The sequence below is a fragment of the Mesoplodon mirus genome (assembly GCF_964341445.2).
Source record: "Mesoplodon mirus genome assembly, chromosome: 6".
NCBI lineage: Eukaryota > Metazoa > Chordata > Mammalia > Artiodactyla > Ziphiidae > Mesoplodon > Mesoplodon mirus.
Genome location: NC_138982.1, coordinates 136,615,107 through 136,626,399, shown reverse-complemented (window position 1 = coordinate 136,626,399; position 11,293 = coordinate 136,615,107). Strand labels below are relative to the sequence as shown.

At 43.1% G+C, this 11,293-nt stretch overlaps 1 protein-coding gene across 1 annotated transcript; it reads left to right on the top strand.

Annotated features, from left to right (window-relative positions):
* Positions 1-7,715: 7,715 nt before the first annotated feature.
* On the top strand, positions 7,716-11,082 carry SMIM34 (small integral membrane protein 34; the record flags this gene model as incomplete). The annotated part of the gene is given in 3 exon segments (XM_082624382.1): positions 7,716-7,773; positions 10,683-11,051; positions 11,054-11,082. Coding segments are annotated over 3 exon segments (456 nt in total).
* Positions 11,083-11,293: the final 211 nt, after the last annotated feature.

Genomic DNA, 11,293 nt, shown 5'->3' with positions numbered 1-11,293 from the left:
CTGGGCTGTCTATCCTGTCCCATTGATCCATATTTCTGTTTTTGTGCCAGTACCATACTGTCTTGATTACTGTAGCTTTGTAGTATAGTCTATTAGTGCTTTATTCCTCTTTAAGGCTAAATAATATTACATTGTATATAGAGACCACATTTTGTTTATCCGTTCATCCACTGGTGGACATATGGGTTGTTTCCACCTTTTGGCTATTTGAGTCGTGCTGCTGTATGCATTCATGTATGAGTGTTTGTTATATACATAGGAGTGGAGTTGGTGGATAGCATGGTAATTTTATGATTCACTTTTTGAGGAACCAACACACTCCTTTCTACAGTGGATGTGGATGCAGCATCTTACATTCTTACTAGCAGTGTTTAAGGGTTCCAATTTCTCCATATTCTCACCAACACATGATCATTTCCTTTTTTTTTCTTTTGAAGTTATATCTCATTGTGGCTTCGATTTGCATTTCTTTAATTACTAATGCTGTTGATCATCTTTTCGTGTGCCTGTTGGCCATTTGTTCCACTGGTTATTTTTAAACATACTTTTTATAATGTGGTTAATCCTGTTTCTTGAACAATATCCATTAATTATCTAATATAGATAAAAATAAAATTAGAATACTACTAATTGTCCTGCCTATCCTGACCACCTTTTCTGATGATTTTTTCTAAAGAAGTTTCTCCTCCTCTACCTCTTTGTTCCCTATTTCAGCATCTTATTTCTTTCCTTTATAGCTTGAAGTCCAGTTTTTATTAGTTTATTGTTTGTTTATATATTTTTTCTCTCTTCCCACTAGATATAAACTCCTTGAGGGCCGGAAATCTGTCTTGTCATCATTGTACCTCCAGCATTTACCTAGTACAGTGTCTGACTGGCATATAGTAGGTCCTTAATAAATATTTTTTGAATGTATGTTTGAATGAATGGAACAAAACTTGTCCAATTTTATAAACAATGACTCCCTATATGATAATCATGATAATGATAGATACAAGTACTTATATTTATATCTAACTATATTAGTGTCCAAGCACCATGTCAATAAATTGCCACTGGCTTTGTGGCAGAAATTAATCTCTCACAATCCTGGGGGCCAGAAATCCAAAATCAAGGTATCAGCAGGGCCACACATGCTTTGGAGGCTCAAGAGAGGAATTCTTTCTCCTTGCTTCCAGCTTCTAGCTGCTACAAGCATTCCTTGGCTTGCGGCGGCATCACTCAAATCTCTGCTCTGTCCTCACACAGCCCTCTTCCCTGTGTCTTTGTGTGTCTTCTCCTTTCCTGTCTCTTATCAGGATACTCACCATTGGATTTGCAATCTACTTTAATCCAGGATGATTGAGATCCTTACCTAAATTTCATCCACAAAGGCCATTATTCCAAATAAGGTCACATGCTGAAATTCCAGGTGAACCTATCTTTTGAGGGAACACTGTCTTAGTCTGTTTGGGCTGCCATAACAAAATACCATAGTCTGGGTGGTTTAAACAACAGAAACGTATTTGTCAAAGTTGGGGGCTGGTAAGTCTAAGATCAAGGTGCCAGCAGATTCAGTGTCTGGTAAGAGCTCTCTTCCTGGCTTGCAGGTGTCTGCCTTCCTGATGTGTCCTCACATGGTGGAGAGAAAAGGAGGAAGCAAGCTCTCTGGTGTCTTTTCTTATAAGGGCACTCATCCTATCATGAGGCCCCCACCCTCATGACCTCATCTAGACCAAATTACCCCCCAAAGCCCGACCTCCAAAAACTATCACACTGGGGGTTAAGGGCTTCAACAAATGAATTTTGAGCAGACACAATTCAGTTCATAGCAGACATCATTCAACCTACTGCATGAGCTAATCAAGCTCTGTTCTTTCTGAATGTCCCTTGAATCCATGACTTCTCTCCAGCATTACTCCCACTACCCTCTTGCCTGGATTAAGCCCACAGCTGCCTGACTGGTTTCTCTGCCTCCAGTCCTGTCCCTCTTCAACCCATGCTCTACAATGCAGTTCTGTGTGATCTAGGACAGGTGACTTTTGTCTTTTTCTGAGCATGTGCTGTAGACTGGTTTAATTACTGGACCCCATCCCAATTCTGACTGCCCACAGTAGATGCCTAACTCAGTCTGGCCAATCAGAGCCATTCCCTGGGATATCCCTGGCTAGACAGGGAGAAAAGTACCCCCTTTCCCATCTGGTGGTGAAACTATTTGGGTGTAAGTCTGAGCACCACATGCCACAATACATGGAGAGAGGCTGAGAAGGAAGACAGAAATGGACCTTCCTCCCTGCATTAGCCCCGTAAGCCAGCTCTATCCTGCCCTCTCTCTTGCTTGCTTGAACCCATAAAATCTCCCTTTCTTCTAACTCTTGTTTAAATTTGGCTCTGCATCCCAGAGCACGGGATCCATCATTACAGACAAGACTCATGGGACATAATAGTAACACACCTTTGTGCTCCCACTTCTTTAATTCTGCTCTGTGGGCTCTACACAGTGTGGGGGTTGATCTCCCCTGCCCTATAGTCAGGTGGGGGAATCTGAATTTGGTAATTATGATCATGCAGTCTCATGTCATAATCAAAATTCTGAGCTCGATCTCAGGTTGAAGCTCCCCCGTCTCCAGCTCAGGCTGCAGGGGCAGGAGAACTGCAGGGGGACAGTGGGGGCAGCCTTCTTCCTTCCATCACTGCTTTTCTGCTTCTACTCCCGCCTTGTTACTGTGGTGTCTGACCTCCCAAGGGCTGAAGCAAGGGAACCAGAGAGGGAGCAGAACAGTCTTATTTGTCAGTTCTGTGGTGTGAACTAGCAACAGGCAGGTGTTTAGAGCTAATGCCTTCTCTTGTGGGTTCAGTTTTTCAGTCTTTGAAGACTTGCTCATCCTCATCTGACAGACTATGCAAGGTCAGTGTTCAACAGCGGCCCCATGTGGCAGCTGGAGGCAACAGCAGCAGAGGATTATTCAGACTAGTCCTCTGGGCTTGGCTGAGGAAGCCAGGCTTCCCTCCTTCCCTACTCTGGACAAAGTTCCTGGGAGTCCTGGTCAACCTGAGAGGAGGCCTTAAGAAGGAAGTAAATATAAGATTTCCTATGAATCAGACAACCAAGGGCTCAAGTAATTAATTGGGAGAAGAAATGAGGTGTGACTGTATTTGCCCCTTGGAGTCCTTCATGTCATCACAATTTATTATCCTTTGTTTACAGCAGAAGTTCAGGTCAGGGAAGTGACTTGACCACAGTCCCTCAATTAATAAGGGAGAAAGCCCCAACTAGAACCTGGGTCCTCCAATTCCAAAGGCTCTGAGCTTTCCTCTGTAACTCCTTGGAGACAGCAGAGAAGAGTAATGTCCCTAAGTGCTAGAAGATGACAATGAAGGTGAAAGGAAGGTCAGGAGTGACATATAAGTGAGAGACTTTTTAAAATATGCAAAACATCTTTTAAAAGTCCTCTGGGAGGTTGTACCCCCTGCAAAGGCAGAAACACCTGCAATCTGTGTTCTTGGCCGTACGACTCGTGGACATCAGCTTTAATGTCCTTTCACAGTGCAGGGTGTCAGACTTGGTTGGTGGGGTCTTCCTCCCACACCCAGAAAATACTTCTTAGAAAGAAGGTCACATGTGGATATAGGCATTTATTTATTGACATTTTAAAAATACCATTTCTGGCCCCATGAAATGCAAAAGCATTTGTTTCTTTTCTTTTTTTCTCTGTTTTGGAATGTCAAATCCATATCACTGCCACCTTGGTTCCCAATTTAGTCATTCTCTAAGCTGACTGGTTCTTTAGTAACAAAAAAAGCCATGGCCCCCTGGGAGAGTTCAGGTTCTAAAGTCAAAGGAGCCAGAGGGTATTGGGGTCCTTCCTCCCAGAGGAGGGAGGATATTTGCCCCAGCTCAGTCAACTATTTACTGGGTGAGTGGCTTTCCTTGACTGCCTTGAGGTTGATATTTGTCTAGACTGAACCAGAAGCCCAGAGGAGACATACATAAGTGGGAAGGAAATTCTTGGCCCATGTGGTGGTACATTTTGCTGTTATGTAAGCATTCGGGAATGACAAATAGTTGGCATCACCCACACTGCTTAAGAAGGCAGGCAGCTGCCCAGCCCCTGTGACTACAATCTTGACCATCCCCACCCCAGGCACAGGGCACTTTTCCTTAGATGGTATCATGTGGCCACAGCCATGACAGAATATAGAACCCTTTTTAAAAACAGCATTTGTATTTTTCTAGATAAACCTGCAACTTTATTTTCCATCGCCTATCAGGGCTTTCCATGTTAAACAGCAAGATGAGGTCTGCAATAAAGTAGAACATACAGGGGCTTCCCTGGTGGCGCAGTGGTTGGGAGTCCACCTGACGATGCAGGGGACGTGGGTTCATGCCCCGGTCTGGGAGGATCCCGCGTGCCGTGGAGCAGCTGAGCCCGTGGGCCATGGCCGTTGAGCCTGCACGCCCGGAGCCTGTGCTCCACAGCGGGAGGGGCCCACGTACCGAAAAAAAAAAAAAAAAAGAGAGAAAATAAAGTAGAACATACATGCAGAAAAGTGAACACAATTCTAGGACGTGCCCCAAGTTGAACAAAGCCCTGAAACGGGACATGACCAACACCCTAGAGCCACACACCCCCCACCGCCTCCTCTAGTCACCCTCAGCTGTAAGGTACCTATTACCTTGACTTGTAACATAACAGTTTAATTTTGGCCAACAGGGAGGGTTTCAAGGTCATGGATATGTCTCAGCAATGACAGTCTACAAGTCAACCTGTAGGACAAGCAGTCCGGAGAATTCATGGGACTCTGGGTCCAGCTTGAAGGTGACATTTGCGGTGTGGAAGAAGAAGTCCTTTGGCACCTACAAGCTGTATGACATTGGGTAAGTCTCTTCTCTGAGCCTGAAAGGCGTTCCCCTCTTTAACTGAGAACGATACTCCTGCCTTGCAGGAATTCTAAGAGGCGGAATCCAGGAGGAAAACGCCTGGCACAGAGCTATTTCCTAATGTCAGTACTCCCTGGGTGGTATGGATGAGACCAAAGGCCACCTTTCCTTACACCTCCCCTACTTTTCTGAAGCTTATCCTTCCAACGTCCCACACTGACATCCTGTGGAACTGAATGCCGAAAACTTCTGACTTCACAGATGACATACGCTCCAAAGCCTGCACCTCTTGGGCGCCAGCTGCCCAGGCATGTTCTCCCTCTCCCGAGGCGGCCAGTGCTGACAGCCTTCCTGTTCAGACGCCCTCACAAGGAGCAGCTCTTCCCTACACCCCAGGCTTCCTCCCTGTCTCCCTGGGACCAGAGGATATTGACCCTGCTTCTCCTCCACCTTGCAGGGGAGGAAACTGCAGGAGGGGTGGGGACTTGCCCAGGGTTACACAACAAGGACAAATTGGGAACTAGAGCCCTGACTCCCCGCCCTCCTCACTGTCATTTGCCTCCCTTTAAAATTTTTTTTTATTTATTGGCTGCATTGGGTCTTCGTTGCAGTGTGCACGCTTCTCGTTGCGGCGGCCTCTCCTGTTGCAGAGCATGGGCTTTAGAGCGCAGGCTCAGTAGTTGTGGCGCACGGGCTTAGCTGCTCTGCAGCATCTGGGATCTTCCCAGACCAGGGCTCGAACCCATGTCCCCTGCATTGGCAGGCGGCTTCTTAACCACTGCGCCACCAGGGAAGTTCCCATTTGCCCTTTATCATGAAGGATCTCCAGTCTGCCCCTTCTCACCTCTCACAGTGGGTGTTGGGAATCCCTGTCTCTGTGGCAGAGCCAGAGGTACCAGGGTCCAGCCATCCCACAGCAAGAGACAGCAAGAGCCTAGATAGAGCTTTGACAAAGATTTACATTTAATGAATGGGTGTGTTTAACACGGTTAAACTTCTTTATATTCATAAAGAATATACAGTGAGCATTCTCCCTCCCATACCTGCCCTCCATCAACCCAGTTCTCGCCTCCCCAGGTTCCTCTTGCTCTTACTTTCTCGGGCATCCTTTAAGGGGCTCTTCAATGTCTACACGAGCAAAATCAGATCTGGATGATTTCCCCCCTACTTTCTTACATAGATGGTAACATACTCTCTTCTTTGCTGTTTCCATTTAACAAAACATCTTGGAGATCTTTACACGTCACTACACAAATAGCTTCCTCATTGTTGCATAGCCGGGTAGTATTCCATTGTGTACCTATATTATATTATTGAAATACAATCCACATCCCATGAATGAGATTCATTTTTACCTCATGGATGCTAGTGCTATAGAGTTCACTGTCGTACACAGTCTGTTTTCTATTTGTTAGGAAAACTACAGCATCATTGCATAATTCTTGATGGTAATAAATTTGAATAATCAGATTTCTTACGAAAAAATTCACCCACTAAAAGTCTATGATTCAATGGATTTTAGTATGTTCACAAATATCACCAAATCAATTGCAGAACACTTTAATCATTCCCCAAATAAGCCCTGTATCCCTTAGTTATCACCCCTTAGTCCCCTACCCCAACCTTAGACAACCACTAATCTACTTTCTGCCTTTACAGACTTGTCTATTCTTGACCTTTCATACGAATGGAATCATACAACATGTTGTCCTTTGTAACTGGCTTCTTTCACTTAGCATAATGCTTCCAAGGTTCATCTATGTTGTAGCATGTATCAGTACTTTATTCCTTTTTATTCCCAAATAATATTCCATTATATGGATAGACCACATTTTACTTATCTGTTCATCAGTTGATGGACATTTGGATAGTTTCCACTTTTTTGCTATTATGAATCATGTTTCCATGAACATTCATGTACAAGTCTTTGTCTAGGTATTTGCTTGCATTTCTCCTGGGTATATACCCAGGAGTGGAATTCCTGAATCATATGGCTTATTTTAAAATTTACTTATCTAGTCCCTCATTGATGGAAATTTGATCAAATTACATCTTAAAAGCCAACGAGCCTCATGAGTTAGGCAGGTCAGGGCCACATTAGTGAGAATTCAGAGAACAGAACCGGCCCAAGTCTTCCGACCTTTTCTCCCGGCATTCCCTTTTCTCCCGGACTCTTCTTCTCACCCGTTCTAGTTAAATCTGCTTTGATTCCAACGTGGCCTGTGATTCAGGGGTGTGGGAAAGAGAAGCCCCGTTCCTCACAGCCTGACCCATGAGCCCATCGCCCACTTATCCCTGAGGGGGACCCAACTCCCTCAGCTGTGTCCTCCTGCACAGGCTCCTTCCTTTCTGGGTTTCCTCATCCAGGACAGTCCTAGAGGAAGCTGGTGACTGACTCTTGACCATGGAGTTTCCTGGCCCTGTGACAACGGGTCTCTGCCACACCTGACGATCAGCCACACCTGCAACAGGTGCAGAACAGGGAATTTCAGGAACCCTCCAGGCTGTAAGCCAGCCTCAGAGAGCTTCCTGCCACCACTGTCCTGGATGGGACCTGCAAGAGCTGGAGGCTCCTTGGTACCAGCATGTTTTTAAACAACTCGTGTGCTTTGGATCTTCTCAGCAAGCCAAAGCCAGGAAGTGCTTTCTATTCTGAGCCAACAGGTGACAGATCGACTTCGATCCTCTGATTAATTGAAGGAGACAAAATGAGTCCAATTTCTCTCTGCTCAGTTTCTACTTGGTGCTGCCCTAAGATTCTTTGGGTGTCTCGTTGCTATCTGCTCTTGAAACTCAGTGCAGCCTGACTCCAGTAGGACTGTGATCATTTGCAAAAAGAAGTTATTCTCTTTCAATGGCAGCTGCTTATACTTGCCTCTTTAAGAGTCAAGGAAAAGACCGCCTCATGGAACGTGAGTATTCTGCTCTGACTCAAGGATGAGCAGTTCTAGAATTTCTTATATATGTCACATTATCAATTTATAAGTGCAAAACAGCACAGATGAAAAGCTTTGTCTCTTCTATAGGATACAGAAGATACCGTCTAACTTATACATTTAAAAAGAAAGGTAAAGAACAATGTACCGCAATAATTAAAATACTGAGTTTCTTTCATGTGGAAAATGGACTGGCTTTCAAATAATTTAATGTTTTGTAGTACTTAGTTGGGTATATTTTATATGTATTTGAACATATTACATCATTCTATAACAATCCACAGAAAGGTCTATAAGGTTATACATGCGTTCCAGGTTTAAAAAAGTTCTCTTGCCCTAATTAAAGTTTGTGATGTTCTTGTTGGATTGATTTGTTTTTCAATAATTATGGGAACATTTTCCCTTTCCTTATTTAAGTTCTCAAACCATTCTCTCAACAGCGGTAAAAAATTCCTGATCACTGTACTGTTTCTTATGAGTGACAAATTTTATATAATGAAATCTGTTTATTTGGGCTGTGTCACATGTGGTTTGTACAGTTATTTTTAAATGGTTTCTCCCTTAATCTCAAAGTAATAGATTATTCATTCATTCGACAATTAACTATAATAAAACTACTGGTCTCTCTGAGCCTTGCATTAGCAAAATGAATTAACAACAAGTGAATATCAAATAGAAAGCACTTATGGAGCACCTTTGGTCTACCCAGCAGGTGATGGGATTTATCCTATGACATGTCTGGATACATCTGTGTTTACATAGAGCAAGAAATGAGAATTTGAACCTATAAAACAACTGGAAAATGTCTCACAGTACTACTTCTCTGACTTTTATCATTTCATTTTCACTGGCTCTCCTAGTAGAGAAAACAGTTTTGAGTTAAACAGCAATTAAGATCTTAATCTTCTGGTCTTGGAAGGGCACACAGTGTCTTTACCCAGGGGCACTTCACCAAGGAGAGCAGGAAAGTGCCCACTTGTACTCTTCCATTTTTAAATTAATTTCTTTTTGAAAATAAATACACATGGTACAAAATGTACAAAAGGGCATCTGTGAAAAGTACATTCCCTCCTCCCAGTTCTCTTCCCCATGGGCAACCTCAGGTACCAATTTCTGCATATTCTCCCAGAGATATTTTACACGTATATAAGCTTCAAGCAAATACCATACCCTCCTTTATACATAGGATCGTATCAGCTATATCACTATACACTTTTTTATTTGTTAAGATTTAGTACCAAGAAAATTCTTTGTTACTTTTTATGGTTGCAGAGTATTCCACTGCATGGATGTTCCAAAATGGATTAAACCATCTCCCAATTGATACTATTCAGGCTGTTCTTAAGCATTAGTCATCACAAGCAATGCTGCAATGACTAATCTTAAACATGCATTGTTTTGGACATGTTCCAGCATATTTTTAGGATAAATTCCTACAGGTAGAATCGCTATGTCAAAGGTACATGCATTTGTAATATCAATAGACCTTGTCAATCTGCCTTCCATATTGGTTGTATAAATTTACACTCTCACCAGCAATTAAGCAAGGTCCTGACAACCCTGCAGACATATCCAGTGTATTCTGAGACATCATGAGTTTACAAACCTGATAGATAACAAAATGTTATCTTGCTGCAGTTTTAATTTGCATTTCTCCTATTATGAGTGATACTGAGAAGCTTTTCTTATGTTCAAGGTCCATTTCTTTTTCCGACCTAATTGTCCATATCCTTTGTATATTTTCTACTGGGGTTTTCGACTTTTTCTTATAGAACTGAAGCTTATTAAGAAGTTTAGTGGCATAAATTGCCATTTTTCTCTGGTTTGTCATTTGTCTTCTGGTTTTATAGTGTGCAATCACTTTAAAATTTTCAATGTAGTTGAATTTAGCATTTTCTTTCTTTCTTCTTTTTTTTCCACCTCTGAATTTTTGTGTTTTGCTTAGAAAGGGATATCCCACTCTGAGATGATAAGGGGGAAAAAATCTACCATGCTATTTTCTAGTACTTTATTTCTTTTTTTAATGTTAAAACCTTTGATTTATCTGGACTGTTTTGGGGCATGAGGTGAGAGATGTGAACTCACTGCTGTCTTGTTTTAATGCTACTTATTGAATAATCCATCTTTTCCTTCCTGATCAGAAATACCCCTTTATTATCTACCAAATTCCAATTCCAACTCTACTGATGTTGTTACTCTGTTCCTTGGTCTTCCTATGTATTATGTCACACTGTTTTAGCTATTGTAGTTTTATAGGGAGACTTTTTAGGGAAAGCTGTACTTGGTTCTGAAGAGCCCCTCATGCCCTTTGCAGAGCCCAGTAAGCCCCACCTGGGCTGTGGGCAAATAAAGCACTCATTCATTCAAAAAATAGTAAACATTTCTCTGGCTGGCTTGGTTTAAATTTCTGGCTAAACTAATTTCCACTCATCACTCTTTCAGAGTTTTCCTAATTAGGAAAGCTTTTTCAGTATGCAGACTTTGTCTATTTCACAAAGAAATCCTACTGATCTTTTAATTGCAATTATGTTAGTTTTATAGATGATCTTAGGGACAATTGACATCTTTATGACGTTGCATTTCCTATTCAAGAATTTGGTGTTCTGAACTCTCTTGATTGTTAAAAATATATTGACATGGAGTTACTCAGCTTTCCTGGGTCTCCCCCATGTATACATGTTATTAAACTTCTGTGTGATTTTCTCTTGTCTAAAAGGAATAATTGACATGTATGTTGTTAGGCTTCTGCCCACTGAACAGAGAAAGCCTTGTTCAGCAGTCCCATTTTCCCACTGATGTAAAGACACTGCTACACTGCTATTGGCTTGGCCAGGCAAACTTTAGTCCAGAATGCTGGGTCTCATCTGGACCTCTCTGTTTCTCAGGGGATCAGGGAGCCCCCAACCAGACCCAGGCCAGCCCTGTCCTGGGGCACCTGCTGAGGGACCACTTGGAGGGAAGGAACAGCACCAACTCCACCAGGGCCCTGAAGCTTCCAGATGGGACCGGTGCCGCCTGGTATATCCTCACCATCATTGGCATCTACGGAGTGATTTTCCTCTTCCGACTGGCCAGCAACATCCTCAGAAAGAACGATAAATCCTTGGAAGATATTTATTACTCAAATTTGACCTCTGAACTTAAGAAGAAAGGGCTCCAGAGCAAGGCAGCCAAATGCTCTTCACTGCCCGTTAGCAACAGAGCTGTCCTGCAGCCCAACCAGGCCAGCCTGGGGATAATGTGTGGAAACAGCAGCCCCACACCGAAATCCAAGGAATCCCTTGAAAGTCTAGGCAAGCAGGCCTCCATAGAAAAGGCCCAAACTTCTTGCTTTGGGGAGCAGCTTTGGATTTAACTGGAACCTTGAAAGAGGAGTCGAGCCCTTGAGTGGGGCTGGAAGAGCATCATTGAGCCACTGGTGGAGGGGGGTGTGACCAAAAGCCAGCATCCTGTTTCCTTCTCAGGCTTTCTGGTGCTTTGAGATGAGCAGGGCTAG